A 17077-nucleotide genomic window follows, 5' to 3' on the forward strand; every position below is an offset into this window, starting at 1 on the left:
TAAATAGGTATAAATGTTTGCAGGATCAGGGCCTTAACCAGCATACAAGTAGTTCAATTGCAGAAGATAATTGAAGCAAAAGTGTATTTTATGTTCTCCTAAAGCAATTTCAAAATCACATTGACATTATTAATTTACACTACACAATTAAAGAGGTAATGGGTGAGGTAATATCTTTTTTTATTGGGCCAACTTCTGCTGGTGAGAGAGACAAGCTTTTGAGCTACACAGAGCTTTTAACTCCAAATGCTTGTCTCTCTCACCAACAGAAGTTGATCCAATAAAAGATATTACCTCACCCACCTTGTCTCTCTAATACCTTGGGACCAACATGTATACAGTTGCACTGCATACTGCTCAGTTAAATCAGGCCAGCCGTGGACCAATGGACATATCAGGAAAACAAAAAATAAACTGTATGAAACAAGGAGGTTGTGATGGGTTGGATCACAGAAACCCCCTTGGGGCTGCCAACTGATGTGCCAAGACTACTACTACCCATGCTTTCCCTCTGCCAGCTCAGGACTCCAGCACCCTGTCTTGCTGAGCCAGACACTTCCATCTGCTCCAACACAGACCCAGGGTCTGAATTACTTGCCCCAAAGCTGCAGGTTTACCTGAAAACAGCTCACAGTAGTGTGCTTGTCTTTAACACTCAGATGCCCAACTCCCAGTGGGGTCTAAACCCAAATAAATCCGTTTACCCTGTATAAAGCTTATACAGGATAAACTCATAAATTGTTCGTGCTCTATAACACTGATAGAGAGAGATGCACAGTTGTTTGTTCCCACAGGTATTAATACATACACTGAGTTAATAGGTAAAAAGTGATTTTATTAAATACAGAAAGTAGGATTTAAGTGGTTCCAAGTAGTAACAGACAGAACAAAGTAAGTTACCAAGCAAAATAAAATAAAATGCACAAATCTATGTCTAATCAAACTGAATACAGATAATCTCATCCTTAGAGATGCTTCAGTAAGTTTTTTCCTCAGACTGGACACCTTCCAGGCCTGGGCACATTTCTTTCCCCTGGTACAGCTCTTGTTGCAGCTCAGGTGATAGCTAGGGGATTCTTCATGATGGCTCCTCCCTCCCTCTCTGTTCCCTTCCACCCCTTTATATGTCTTTTGCATAAGGCGGGAACCCTTTGTCCCTCTGGGTTTCCACCCCCCCTCACTGGAAAAGCACCAGGTTAAAGATGGATTCCAGTTCAGGTGACATGATCACATGTCACTGCAAGACTTCATTGCCCACTTGCCAGCACACTCATATACAGGAAGACTCACAGGTAAAACTCTGCAGACAATGGTCCTAGTTAATGGGAATCATCAAGATTCCCAATCACCATTAATGACTCACACTTTGCATAATTACAATAGGCCCTCAGAGTTATATTTTATATTTCTAGTTTTAGATACAAGAGCGGTACATTTATACAAATAGGATGATCATCACACTCAGTAAGCTTTGTAATGATACCTTACAAGAGACCTTTTGCATGAAGCATATCCCAGTTACATTATATTCACCTATCATATTTTTATAAAACCATAGACTGCACAACATCACAAGGAGATAATTTTGTACCCGTGTTTTATGTAATAAATTCCTTATTAAAGACGCAGAGACAAATTAATCTCTGGTGTAAATGGCCACAAATCCATTAAAATCAAGCATGTCAGAGATTAATTCAATCTAGTTTCAAGAGTTTTAGGAGACCCATTTGAGTTGACCTAACTTAAAATTGTTACGATCTCATCAGGAAAAGTATCTGAACAATGGAAATTTGCCAGTTCTATATAATCAGCCACCTATCACTCCATTACCCTGAGAAAACTAACCACACTCATTGTAGAACCTACGCAAACCACAAATCTTTCTCTGAGCTCTGCAGCAGCAGTAACTAACTGGTATTGCCACAGCTATGCTGGGATCTTCAATGGTTCTCTTGTACAAAACTGATACGAATTGCCATTGATTTGAATAGGAGCAGGATCAGATCTTTAGGGTAAAATCCTGACACCACTGAAGTCAATGGCAGAACTCCCAGCCAGGTCTGCAGTCCTTAGGGTCTGTCTTCAGTGGAGCTGAAGGTGTAATTCCAGCTTTGGTAGACATATGGGTGCTAGTTCTGAACAAGTTAGCTTGCTAAATTTAGCCCATCTGAAAACCCAGATTACAGGGGAGATGCCTTGCCTTTTGTTTTGTAAAATGCCCAGCATGTAGGGGCTAAGTATTACTAACGACAGAAAGTTAAAAAACATTACATATGACTGACAGAGTCATTTTCACTGAGCTCCTTATGGACTTCAGCTCACTATTGATATGGTGATTACTTTATTGGAGAGAAAAAAATAAACACTTTTTTCTATGACACTGTTTGACCAAATTGTTTGTTTTATTGGTAATGCTGAATGTAACATGTTGTGTTAAGATCACTTACCTTGTATTGAAGACCTCTGCTGTTTTTCTTTGAAAGTCTGAATTCTTTCCAGTGGGCATTCAGATTTCCCGTCCCTTCTCATTTTCACCTGTCTCTGGGGGATTTCTGTGCTGTTTGGCCAGCCTCGCTCTTCATACTTTGTTTCACCAGCTACGCTAGGATTTTCAGCCTTTTATTTTTGATTGGTTTTCATGTAGTCATTTCACTCAAGATGCCTGCCCCCAATTTTGGTGTCTGGATTCTATTCAGGATCATTAATTCATTGTTTTAGGGCTTGATGAGGGTACAATAAGTGTTTACAAATCAGTGGCCAGCAGCTGCGTTTTAGAACTGCTGAGGATTCTGATGTTAAGTCTCTTTCTTCTTCTTCCTCCTAGGTATTTGTATAAAGTGCGGAAAGGGCGTATATGGAGCGAGCCAGGCTTGCCAAGCAATGGGTAACCTCTACCATACCAACTGCTTCACCTGCTGCTCTTGTGGTAAGTCAGCTCTACCGTGTCTAACATACAGCCTAAGGCCCGATCTTGCAGTCCTTACTGAGGCGAAATTCCCACTCGCGTCAAGGCTGGTGATTAATGACACTGAGCATGCTCCATCTCTAAGCATCCAACTGCACTTTCTTAAGCAAGAGGACATAAATCTAATACTTCATTGACATTAAGTGTTACATTTTCAAAGGGTCTTCAGCCCAGCCTCCATGGTACTTGGTGTACATCAAGCGCTTTTTGTGGAGCTTTATGTGCATTATAATTTTTGCACACAAACAATAGAATTGATACAGGCAAAATTCATTTTATGCACATGCAAATGTTTGTGCATTCAAGCATGTAAATGCACACATAATGCACAAAAATTGCACGTGCAAGTCTGAATGTGCAGAAATGGAGACCACATGTTGAAAATTCAGCTCTAAAACTGCTACCGCATTTGGTGGTGGTTGTTTTTTAATTCTTTCCTCTAGAACTTTCCACGCCCCTTCCAAAAGCTTGTAGGATTTCTCTTTGAATCTGCAGGCATGTCAAAGAAATGGTCTCTACACACTGTATGTGATTTTTAGCAAAAAAGCATGGCTTTGCTACTGAGAAACTCGGCTGTTTTCAATTCATGGTGACTCACATTGATGTATTTTAACAAGAAGGATATTCTACTTGGTCTGAAGACATCATAAATGTTAGAAAATAGAGCCAAAGCTCTTAGAAATGGGTGCCTAAAGTTAGGGAATGAGATCCATATTTAGGGACTTCAGTGGCCTGTGTTTAAGAAGTGCTAAGCACACACAAATTCCCATTGATTTCAATAGGACCTGCCAGTCATCCGCTCTGAAAATCAGTTCATTTTTACTGAAGTGCCTCAATATGGATTTAAGTTTGTAATTTATGAAAATGTTAGCCTTGCTGTAAAAGTTCTTGTTGAGATACATATACACAGACAGAAGGCTGAGCATCGGTGGAATATACAGCACGTAAATTATTTTTAAAAGGGATTAATTAAGGATTAGAAAAAGAGTAAAAGCTCATTGGCATAGAACCAAACAACTTTCTATTGAAAAGACCATTGTAAAGTTCACTTATGAAAGGAGAGCTGTAGGTTTGGGCTTTTTTTCTCTCTCAGGCTTTGTACAGATAGATATTCATTTTTAAAACAAATATTTATGGAATTTAAGGAACCTTTGGACCATGATCAGGTTCTAAAATAAACTTGCCTAAAATTTAAGGGTAATTTGCTCTCCTGAGTCCATCCAAATATGCCACTGACTGAGTAACAAGTTTGCTGGCTCCCAAAGTGAATGAAATACTTAGGGCAGCCTGCTAAGCAGAGGATGACGAAATACAATATCAGATAATATCTATCCAATCATCACCAAAATTAAATTTAACCTAATTACGTGGAGCAAATTACAGCTCCCTCCGCATGGCAGAACACAAATGATAAAAAAGAAGTCAGGACATACGTTGACTGTCATAAAGATTTCTATGTAAGTCATTCTATTTTTCAACAGAATGTTTAGAGGCAGGGGAAGGTATTTTATTAACAAAATATAATTCTTGGTTAGCTGTTAAAATGCAGCAGTAAACTTTCAGATTGCCCTCCCAATGTTTGTGGCCGATGTTCATCTAGCTGAATGCAGTGTAGGACTTGATCTCGCAGAACCCCAAACAGTGCTAGTGGAATTCCGTGATTCACATTATGGCATGTGAGTCACTGCATATACACTAGGTAACAATGCACCATGTTGTCCTGTGAGCTTCAGGGCCAGTGCAACCACTAGGCAAACTAGGCGGTTGCCTAGGGCGCCAAGTGGTTGGGGGCACCAAAAAGCGGCGAGCCCCAGCCATGGAGGAGCCAGCGCGGCGCAGGGTGGACAGCAGACCTGCAAAGGCAGTGGCACCACTAGCAGGGAGCAGCCGCACCCCCCGCTCCTCCTGCCCAGGCTGCGGCCCGGCGCCCCCCGCCCCTCCTGCAGGCTGCAGCAGATGCATGCGGGTGGCAGCCCCCGTGCGCCTCCCGGTTCCTCCCTTGCCGAGCTCGGGCTCTGCGGCTCCCGGGCATGTGAGCCGCCGCTGCCTGGGTGCAGGGCCCCGAGACTGCTCCCGGAAGCCACAGAGCCCGAGCGCGGCGAGCGGAGATCGGGGGGGAGGGGGAGCGGCGCATGGGGGCTGCCGCCCACATGCATCCACTGCAGGAGCCCCCCAGGGGGGGCGCCGGGCTGCAGCCCAGGCAGGCGCACCCCCCAGTTTCCCCCTCACCACACTCGGGTTCTGCGGCTCCCCGGTGTGTGAGCTGCTGCCACTGCCCCTGCTGGAGGGCTCCAGCGATCTGCGGGGGCACAGAGGCGGTGGGCGACATATGAGCGTGCAGCCGCCTCCTCCCCGGGCTCCAACTTTCCTGGCTCCCGCTGCTCTCCAGCCCGTGCGCCCTCGGCCAGGCGCTTCCGCAGTGCAGCAGCAGCCGGAGCTGGGGGGGTGGGACGTTGCTTCGGGCCCCGTGGTTCAGGGAGCTGGGAAAGTTGGAGCCCGGGGAGGAGATGGCTGCACGCTTGGATGCCGCCCGCCGCCTCTGTCCCCTGCAGATCGTTGGAGCCCGGCGTTGGCTCCTGCCCTAGGAGCGGCAGCGGGAGGCGGTGCAGGACTAGGAGGGATGCTGCTGTGGACCGTGGCCACCAGGCAGAGTGGGGTTTCTGGGAAATGTTCCCGACCATCGCCGTCTGGCTGGCTTGGCAGCAAGAAACCTTCGCAGCGCCGACCTGAACCTGGGAGTTGTAAGTTGCAGCCACTCGGGGTCCCCTTCCCCACATGTTGCACAGGCCAGGCCTCCACAGCTCAAAAAAAACCCTTGGACAACTTTCTAGTTGTATTTCCCTGTATGGATTAATCTGGGATTTCTATGAGAAAACAACCTATTTAAAAAGTTACGTGATTAAATACTTGATATTTGCATTAACCTAACTTTCAAAAATATGCCCCAACTTTTTTTATTTGCAGTGTTTAAATCAAGAAAACAATTCCAGTTGCAATGATGTATCCTGCTCTTTAAACTGTTCAGAAAGCCACAGCATACAAAGAAATCAATGTAGCTAACATTTTAAAAAGTAATTCAACTGATTATAAAACACAGCCACAAAACTAGAAAAATCATGCCAAGACAGTTGGTTTCACACTTCCCAGATAAGGAAGTGATCAGTAAAGTAAGAAACATATATTATGCATAAGTGGAATCAATGTCAAATAGAAACAGAAGTTTCAGTAAATATTAGTTTAAACTTAAAGACAAACTTTACAATATGAAATCATATGGGAGGGGCCTATTTTATAAAGAACGTTTAAAAAAAAGCACTTTTCAACAGTTGTTGGAAAGTTGTCAGGTCATTTTTAAGTAGAGATGTCAAAGGTCTGCAAATCTGTTATTGAACTTATTACTATGAACACTTGAAAAGGACCAGGGTGATGGGGTTTAGCTACAGGGACACATGATTTTTATACAATCCCTTGTGCTGTCACATTATTTAAAAGAGACAAAGTGGATGAGGTGATATCTTTTATTGGACCAACTTCTGTTAGTGAGAGGGGCAAGTTTTCGAGCTACACAGAGTTCTTCTTCAGGTCTGAAAAGGTACTAACAGTGTCACAGCTAAACACTAGATCTAACAGATAGTTTAGCACAAGTAGTGAGCACATATTCAAGGGGACCATTCAAGGTGAAGTAGCCCATTAACTCCCTTGTAATCCCAGGACAAAAGAGGATATTAGTGGGTTGCAAGTTGTTCTAATTAACCATAAAGCCAGTATCTTTATGAAGATCATGATTTTTAATGTCTAGCAAGGTTTTGAATTCAAGCTCCCAGGCTCATCTTTTGAAAAGTGTTGTGCAGGTTTCCTTTGAGGATGAGGACTAATAGGTCAGATATCGAGTGATTTTGTGGGGGCCCAACTCATGAGTTCTGAATGTTTGAGGTTGGCAATACTGAATATTATATCATGTCACCAACAAAATTTAAGTCAAGGTTTCTCAAACTTTTTCACAGGCCACATCTTAATACAGTTATTGTTTCATAGGCCAAATCCTCCCTCTCTGTATTTATTCTAATGAACAATGCCACATTATGCAGTATTCATTTTTTAAAGTTTATAATAAGCGATGCTCGGGGAGAGAGAAGGGGGAGGGGGACGCAAGGTGGAAGTTTTGCCTAGGGCGCAAAATATCCTTGCACTGGCCCTGGGGAGCTTATCATTATGGTATTCTTATGCTAGAATGCCCAAGCCCTGATCAGAAAGAAAGAACACTTTAATTTCTTTTTGTCTACCGACTTAATTTCTGCAAGATTCACATTAAAACAAAGTTTGTTATGGATCCTTTGTTCTTTCTAACGTAGTGCATTTGAATGGTAACTGTGCTATTGATATTGCAACACAGGTCTAATTGCAGGTGAAACATGTTTAATAAAGTGCACATTCAGTTACTTACAGAGATGAGCCAAAAATTGAACCATTTCTCTGGACCCCACTTCCCTGAGCTTTGGAAGGTTTCTAAACAGGACCAAACCCAACCCAACTTGACAGGATTTTTACCTAAACCAAACCACTCCCAGCTTCATTCTTCATTTAGGTCAGGGGTCGGCAATGTTTGGCACACGGCTCGCTAGGGTAAGCACCCTAGCGGGCCGGGCCAGTTTATTTACCTGCTGATGCGGCAGGTTAGGGCGATCGCGGCCCCCCCACTGGCCGCGGTTCGCCGGCCCGGGCCAATGGGGGTGGTGGGAAGCGGCACGGGCAAGGGATGTGCTGGCCGCAGCTTCCCACCGTCCCCATTGGCCCGGGACGGCGAACCGTGGCCAGTGGGGGCCGCAATTGGCCGAACCTGCCACATCAGCAGGTAAATAAACTGGCCCGGCCCGCTAGAGTGCTTGCCCTGGCAAGCCGCATGCCAAATGTTGCCGACCCCTGATTTAGGGTAATGTGATTTTAGGAATTGCTTTAAAAAACAACAACCCAGCTCCCCTCAAACATTATGCAAGCCAGGAGGGCTAGTGGATCCAGACCCAAGGAATGGATGCCATACCTACAGAATGGGGGACTGTCTTCTGGAAAGCAGTGACTCTGAAAAGGATTTAGGGGGGGCTTAGTGGACAAACAACTGAATGTGAGCTCCCCATGCGATACTGTAGCAAAAAGGACTAACGTGATCCTTGGATGTATAAGCAGGGAAGTAGTGAGCAGGAGTGAGGAGGTGATTCTTCCTCTCTGTATGGCATTGGTGAGCCCAATACTGGAATAGTGTGTCCAATTCTGCCATCCATGTTTTTAAAAGAATGTTGGCAGACTGGAATGTCTGGAGAAAAGAGCCACAAAAATTATTTAAGGGCTGGAGCAAATACCTTACAGTGAGAGCTCAACGTGTTTAGCTTATCACAAAGAAGATTGAGTGGTGACTTCATATCAGTGTATAAGTACCTTCACAGGGAGAAAATACTGGGTACTAAACGTTGCTTTAATCTAACAGAGAAAGGCATAACAAGAACCAATGGCTGGAAGCTGCAGAATTCAAATTAGAAATTAGGCACACATTTTTAATAGCAAGGGTGATTAGCCATTAGAGAAAACTACCAAGGAAAGTGGTCAATTCTCCATCAAGACTGAATGCATTTCTGGAAGATCTGTTTTAGCCAACACAAGTTATGGGAGTTTAACACAGAGGTAATAGCTATGATATACAATATGTAAAACTAGATCAGGGGTCGGCAACGTTTGGCACGTGGCTCGCCAGGGTAAGCACCCTAGTGGGCTGGGCCAGTTTATTTATCTGCTGACACGGCAGGTTCAGCCGATCGCGGCCCCCACTCACGCGGTTCGCCGTCCCGGGCCAATGGGGGCAGAGAGAAGCGGTGCGGGTGAGGGATGTGCTGGCAGTGGCTTCATGCCGCCTCTATTGGCCCGGGACGGCGAACCGTGGCCAATGGGGGCCGCGATCGGCCAAACCTGCCGCGTCAGCAGGTAAATAAACTGGCCTGGCCCGCCAGGGTGCTTACCCTGGTGAGCCACGTGCCGAACGTTGCCAACCCCTGGGCTAGATGATCTAATGGTCCTTTCTGGCTTTAAATTCTGTGACTCAATGAAGAGATACTACCAGGCATAGATACAGTTCTAGTAATTTGGTCTAATAGGGACAGCAGTAAATGCTGTGCAGAAGGAAGATACTGCTACTCCTTTGGAACATTAATTTTCCTTCTGAAATTCCAAGATCTGTGCTCTCCACTTACCAGTTACCCGGATCTTAGAAACCTGGGATAAGCAAGAGTCATCTCTCCTCTTCCTTCTTTGCGAATAATAAGACATGATCCAATCTTTCCTCTAGGAGATTCCAGTCCTGTTTTTCATTAAATGGTCTAGACAGTGTAAGGTAGGTAGTTAATGGGGAGAAATCTGCTAGACCTGGAGACCTCACAAAGCACACTTAATTTCGATAAACACCCAACATTTAACTATTCAGAGATTAAAAAATTAGATTTCAAACCTTTGGGAAATGTGGCTTGGAGACTACTTACAGAGATTGAAAGGGTGATAATGAGTCTCCATGCTTGATGTGGAAAACTAATGTAATTATCTGGATAAATGGGAAAAGACTCTAGATGAGGAAATTCCCCTTGAGTAATGAACGGTACCTGATTTGGCATCGAACAACTTCCACTTCCACATGTCTATTTTTTGTTGCAATGGTAACTGATACATTATTGGCTAAAGAAAATCTACAAAGAACATCAGGAGATTGCTAGAAGAATTGTTTCCTGAAAGATACCTTCAATTCATAATTATCAGGAAAGCTCAAAGGCACAAGAATATTGGTGAAGGATTCCTAACCTCAGATGGGCTAGCACAGAATTATTAGGTTTTAGGGGCAGATTTTAGGGAGCTTAGCACCCAGTGTGTATTGATTTCTTTTAAAAATATGGCCCCATTAGGCTAGGGTGCTCTAGAAATATGTAAGATAGATGCAAATATTAGTAAATGGACAAAGATGAAATTACTACGCATGATTAGGGCTCAATGTCTGTCACGGAGGTCATGTAAGTCACGGATTCTGTGACTTTCCGTGACTTTTGCGGGGGCTGGTGTGGTTGCCCCAGGGCCGCCCAAGCAGCAGTCCCCAGGGCAGGCAGACTGGAGCAGCTGCGGTCCTGGAGAGTGGTCCCTGGCCAGTGTGCTGGAGCAACTTGGCCCCCGGCAGCTGGAGCCACTGGCCCCAGGCACCCCCCCAGCAGCCCCTGCCCCCACGCGCCCTCCAGCAGGAGCTCCCCCCCTGCCACACACACACAGGATACCTCCCCTCCCCCCATTTAAACATAGGTATTTTTAGTATAAGTCATGGACAGGTCACGGTCCAGGAATTTTTGTTTATTGCCTGTGACCTGTCCATGACTTTTACTGAAAATACCCGTGACTAAATCGTATCCTTACTCATGATACCCTTGGACTTCCTGTTTAAAAAAAACACCGAAAATTGTGATTCTTCGATACACCACAGTGTTAATCAATTTCTAGTAGCCCTGGAGGAGGCCCCTGATAATGTCTTGATTCAGAAGGCCTGGGACTTCCTCATAATAAAAAAAACTTACATACCTGAGCACAGAGAGGATGGTAAAGCAAAAATGCCAGCAGGGCTGGCTCCAGGGTTTTTGCTGCCCCAAGCAGCAAAAAGGGGGGCGGGGGGTGCCGCGATCTGCTCTACCGCCACCGCTTCAGTCTTCAGCAGCAATTAGAGAGGGACCGAGGGACCCGCCGCCGAAGAGCTGGACATGCCGCCCCTTTCCCTTGGCCATCCCATGCACCTGCTTGCTGGGCTGGTGCCTGGAGCTGGCCCTGAATGCCAGAGACCTGGGAAGTAGAGACCTTTTAATGTAAAATGATGACCTATTTCTGCCTCTCTGTTAGTAATGCTTGGAATCAGTGGACTTAATGAAAGTTAAACCCTCGCTCCTGCGATCTGTGGCAGTTGAGGACTTCTAGCATCTCAGTGTCAGGCTTCTTTGGGCAGTTTTTACCTATGTGTGGCATTGCTACATTTTTGAATGGCGCAGACCGTCAGCTCCTTTTATAACAGGACATGCCTCTGAGATATGCTCAGGTTTCTATACATCAGGTAACCCCCTTCTGGTAATGTGAAAACCAAAGCTCTCTGGTTTCCATGGGGTGTGACGGCACGATGTAACCCTTCCTACAGAATCGCTCAGAAAAAACAATTTCAGCTTGTAAAGATTTTTTTTTTAAATGCTGGGCCAAAAATCTTCTCTCAACTATTACAGTGCTGAAACCTTATTTTGGCCTTGATTCAGTAGAATACTTAAGCATATGCATAAGTGATTTAGGTTACTCATGTGTTTAAGTGCTTTGCTGAATCAAGTAGGCTTGGAAGGATTCAATTTTTTATTGTTAAATGTTGGGAAACTTTTGATTTCACAGTGCACACACAAACCGCCCCTCCCCTCCCCTCCAGCCCCTCATAGATAGAAAAACTGAAAAATGTAAATCGAGAGAAATCTAAAAAAAGGCTTAAAAATAAACATTGATATGTCAAAATTATTTTTTTAAAAATCAGTTTCTGCCAACCCTATCCTCAAGTAGCAGAGATGAGAATTTACCCTGAAGCATACACTGCTCGCTCTCGCTCTCTCTCTCTTTGGAATGAAGCATTTGTATGGCCAGGAACACTTGCAGAACACAAGAGAACAGTTTCTCCCTGAAATGCTCAGCATCTAATCCCAGGTGATGGTATTTCAGAACATGGGAGCCCTCTTGAAAGTGTAGTGTCCTTGCAGTGGTGTACTCTTAGGTGTGGGTGATGGGATGCAGATATTTATGGATTGTCTTTGCTAGTGATACATGTTACAGAAAGTAGCAATGCCTTTAGTTACTGTTATGAGTCACTAGGTTTCAGCAGACAAGGCACTCAAACCTTAATGTCAGTAGTATCGCGCTGAAATGTTAAGCTATTTTAGTGATGATTTAGTCCAATATTAATGGAAATGCTCCTGTTGTAAGAGCTATAGGAAAAGAATCTTTATAGTGAAGGATATCAATTTTATATTTATATTAGTTTCAGATAATAATGGTAAATTTGCAGAAAATGAGCTCCAAGGAACTAAGTTTAAATTCCATAAATTTCACCACTGACGCTTTCTCCACATTCACATAAAGGCAAATGTTTGAACATTCCATTTAGCTTTAATCTCTCCTTCAACGGGTGACTTTAAAAGGCCCAGGAAATCATAACAAGATCAATCAGAAGCTTACAGCAAATGGTATAATCCCAAAGGTGTGCAGTGTGTTTCTTTCCTAGCTGTTGTTGATCAGACTGGAGCACTCACTTGGGTTTTTATATAGCAGTTTAATATAAAAGTGACAACTTGCACGATCTCACAATTCCAGCTGATGACTGACAGTACTGGCTGTTTCCAGCCTTTTGAAAGCTCATTGCTGGAGCCTGTATAAACACACAAGGGTGTTTTGTGAGATTATAGGGGAGCGCGGCAGCACACAGCCTTGGCAGCAGCTCCAAGAGGCATGGTATGGGTCTGCACGCAACAGTGGTCACTGCCACCCTCAGAGCATAGTCTCCATTCCTGAAGTAGTGTGTGTCCTCCAGCTGGTATAAAAAATGAGTGAGGTTTTGACTTTAGATTGCAAGCTTTTTGGGGTAGGGATCATGTCCACATTTATGTTTATATAGGGCTTAGTATAATGGGGCCGAATCCTGACCTGAGACCTTCGGGTGCTCCTGTAATATAAAAGGGTATTAAAGTAATTACAGCCATCCACCTGCTTGTCATGCCTGCCTAGGGGAGTCTATCAAAGACTAGAGTGACTGAAAAAGTTCTTTTGCATATTAGGTAACTGGGAATGAACCTTGGTTTACTTTTTGCCAGTAGTAATATCCATAATATCTTCATGGCATGTTTCTGAGAGCTTGGATGATCTTTAAAATTCTTGAACTCCCAGCAGCATTTCACATTCTTCTTTTCTCACAGCACATTTGTAAGTACAACATGAATTGCACAGCACCTAAATTGCATCTTGCCAGTATGTGCTGTTTAAAGCCTTGAATTCAGTTTCCTACCAATGTTTGTGATGTTTATGTTGAATAAAACATAATTCAATGTTAGACCTGTTAGGGTATGAGTTGTTTACTATGTGTCCACCTATAACGACTAGGTCAGTAATCAGAGTTTATGGTATAAAAATATCTAAGCATTGGCTTTTAACTACTTAGCAGCCAGAGGTAGACATGGGTAATTCAGATGTAGCTGTGAGTAACATGTTTACTACAAGCTGGACTGTTCTAGGCATCTAGGATCACACTGAGGTCATGAAAAGGAGACGAGCCAATTAATATCACTCCTAGGGGTAAATTGTTGAGGTGTTGGAAGGGTTTCTGGCTCCGTTGCTCTCTTTAGAGTGAAAGGCTGTTCGTTGCGTGGCTAACATCCTATATATTTCATTCCTGTAGTTTCAAACCGGAGCAGATCAGACCTTTGAGCTAACTGAGATCCTGCCTGTGGCAGCAGCTGATACCTGATGCTTAGAGAAAGGCAAGCACCAATGATTCAGTGCTGCATATGTGGGAGCATTCCTTCCTGACCTCCATGGCCTGAAGTATGAAATCTGGAGGCATAACTTGCATAACTACAAATGTTATTCATCTAATACTCAGACTCTGCATTCAGATTTCATCCATGGCCATCTAGATGCATTGAGGCTTCCTAGCCATATGCTGAAACCCCAGTGTGTCTTGACATGTCCTAGAAATGTGATAGGTGTGAGGCCGGTGATTGATGTGGGACTCAGTGGGGAGCTAAATATTTTGGAAGGGAGTGAGTTCAGCTAAGAAGAATCACTGTAACCTCTTAGCAATAGAATAGGTCCAGTTCAATATGAAACTCAACACTTATCTTGTCTGCACTTGGAGGGGATGGGACAAGTAGTTGGCAGAGTTCAGAAAAATATAATACATTTTAGACCTGCTCTTGATTGCACCTTGGTGGGGTAGCTTGGAAAAAGGAAATGAAGGTGAGAATTGGCTTTGGCTGTGTTAGACACTCAATCAGCCAGTCACTCAGATTTGTCTTTGAGGCTTTGTAAATCTTTATAGAACAGAACACACAGATACTATAGTAATGCTAACAGCTGAGTTCAGGTAATTTACGTTAGCTTATTTTATGGTTCCAAACATGAATTATTATCAGCAAAGGAATAGAAGCCTCTCTCCAGTAATAAAAAGCACAGTTGAGCACCTCCTATATGGTGCTGGGTACCTTAATTTTCCATTTACTTCAAACTGTTTCCTTGATCTATGACCCATTGGTAATCTGACATTATTTTTGGCTTTAGGAAAAACGAGAATATTGCAACACATAGGTAGATTTGAGAGGGCAGAAATGTTAAGTGTTTCAGATGATCAGCACTGGCACAGATTCTTGTAAAAATCTCCTGCACCCCAGCAGTTTGCAGTCTTGCTTTCTAAGACCTTGTACCTCTCTGTTTTCTTAGCTGTGCCCTGACCCAGCCAACAGCTTAGGCACATGCTTGATTTTAAGTGACCTGCCTTTTTGGTCATGCCCCTCCCCACCACTAGCCAGTATGTTTTTAAAGGTGTTCATAAGTGTTTAAAAACATGTGAGTTAAAACATATTAGTTAGCATGTTTTTACACATGACCAAATTTCCTAGTATAGGCGAGGCCCTTGTCTTCAATGGAGTACCTCAGGTGCTTAAAGTTAAGCATGTGGTTAAGCTCTTCTTTGCTGGATGGACACCTTAATGCATGGCATCTCTTGTCTCCAGTGGCTATATTAACAATCAGTGTTCACAGAAATGAAGAGAATCCCAGTGAGAGGTTGTCTCTAGGTAGCTAGACTACTGGAAAGTGGAAAAGCAAAGCACTTCCAGTCCCTATTTTTCATTATCAGAAGGCGAGTGATGAATAGTTGGCAGGGGGTACGCCCTCTGTCTCCTTGTTTCTGTGAAAGATATTAATTGTGCTCTGCTATTAATTATTCCAGCATTAAATGCCTAGCTTTTGATGGTTATTTTAATTGGTGGGGGGTGCTTAGCAGCTAATGATGGAAACTTTTCTCTTGTTACATTGACGTACACATACTTGTATTTCTCTCACAGTATTTTTGTATTCCTAATGTGGAACTGATTGCCTCAAGGACCTATAGTAAAAACAAACATACTATAATTAGCAAGATTTCTGCCTCTGCTTTTTATTTTTAAGAATTCTGGTAAATGCCATGGAGAGTGTAATCATTTTCCTTGCAGAATTTGTGTTTGGAATGCCACCACTTGTTCACTGGGGCAATAAACTCTACTGAATCCCTCTTGTTGTCCTATCCGCATCGGATCTGCTTAGTGGCTGCTGGTGTATGTGCTGCCTTTGCTTCTCTTAGTTTGAATCCCACTTCTCTCATGACTCATTCCTTCCCCCCCCCCCCCCTTATTTTTTTCTTTCTTGTTCTAAATATTTTTCTTGGAACTAAGTAGTAACACATACCTCAGTTTCTCCAAGAGAAAGCATTTCCCTATGCTGCAGTCAGAGAGACAATCCACTTCTCAAAGTGGAAGAGGTGCAGATAAGCCAGAGGAGAATGGAAGCAAGTCAGTTGGCATTATCAATAAATGTTCATATCTCTTATTTTCCATGAGCCATAATTATCAACACCCTGAATTCTGGCATTTCCTAACTTTTGAGTGCTTTGAATTTTCAATCTTTAACATTCTTTTAACATAGTTGTTTTGGGTGTAGAATATAGGGAATTAAAGGATGATAATGAAAATAACTACAAAAAAGATACAAAACGAAAGCAAAAACAGTCAGAATAAGTCAGGAAGAGAGAAACACTAACAGAGGGGAAGGATGAGCCTCAGGAAATTGTTTTTACTTCATGTAATTTTTATTCTAAATTTGTACTGTTTTCTGTCCCTCCGTGTTCCAAAAAATGTCTCAGGCAAGGGTTTCCAAATGTCCTTGAGCCCTTCCTCCTTTGAGGACTAAGCATTAGCCTGGGTGTAAAATAGCCACGCTCCAGAAGGTCATGGCTTTCTGAAGCCACTCCTAATTAATAGACATCCTGACTCCCTCACCAGTGAATCATCCCTGCCCCACACATATCAGTTCATCAATTCTGTCTGCTCAGATAAAATCAGTTCAATCTCCCCAGTAAATCAGTGCTTCCTCCTGACACTAATTAATCATTTCTGTCCTCACCCCCACCCTGATAAGCTCAGTTCTTACACACATTCCAGTTCATACATTTGGGGTTTTTCCTTAAATGCATGAATTTTGGGCACTACCCCCGTTCCCCACCACATTGCATGAATTCCAGGCTTGCCTCTGTCCCGCCATCTGGATGTACGGACATCTTCCCTATATAATTTCTGCTCTGCAGTGCTCCAAAGATTTGTTCGTGGCCCACTTCTTTTCTTTATATACCTTTCACCTTGGATACAACTTCCATGAAGAGGACACCAACGTTGTCTCCCTTGATTTGCTCTCTGATCCCTCTCTCTGCCTATTTTGACTCTGGCTGGTACTTATTCTACTAGTTCAAAGAGTTTGGTCCTGTTTCTGTTTAGAAATTCTTCTTTGTTCCTCATTGCAAATGTACACTAGAACTTACCTTAATTTGGACCTTAATTTAGCTGCCTCATCAGTAAATCTGCCTATCCCATTGCATATGCAGAATTGCCAGAATTTGTCCTCACTTTGACCCCGGCATTGTTCGAATTCTTACTATGCCCTAATTATTTCCCTTTTTGACTGCTGTAATTGCCAGTTTTATGTCTTTTCTGAATCCCTACTCTCTAGCTTTAAGGGTTCCAGAATACTGCAGCATGACTTATCCTTGCCCAAGGAAGCAAGACCATGTCATCATCCAACTTTGGTACCTTAAGGGTCTTCTACCCATTAACCAGGCTGCCCTCCTTGTTTTCCAAACTTGTTCAACTCAACCCTTTTCTGAGCTTTTTCCACTTACTCTGGCTCCTGGTCTCTGTTTACTTTCTGTCTCCAGCCTTGACTTCCCCTCTGTCCCTTCCCACAACCTTTCATGGCTGGAGTTGCTCTTTTGCTTATGCTGCCCCC

General features: G+C 43.4%; 1 protein-coding gene across 1 annotated transcript in view; it reads left to right on the forward strand.

Moving 5' to 3' along the window:
* WTIP (WT1 interacting protein) overlaps positions 1-17077 on the forward strand; it is a 120506-nt gene that overhangs the window by 47944 nt on the left and 55485 nt on the right. Inside the window, exon 2 of the mRNA XM_054049253.1 lies at positions 2825-2926. Within this exon, the coding sequence (XP_053905228.1) occupies positions 2825-2926 (102 nt within the window). The remainder of the gene's footprint in view (positions 1-2824; positions 2927-17077) is intronic.

Source organism: Malaclemys terrapin, chromosome 14, assembly GCF_027887155.1.
Source record: "Malaclemys terrapin pileata isolate rMalTer1 chromosome 14, rMalTer1.hap1, whole genome shotgun sequence".
In the NCBI taxonomy this organism is placed as follows: Eukaryota; Metazoa; Chordata; order Testudines; family Emydidae; genus Malaclemys; species Malaclemys terrapin.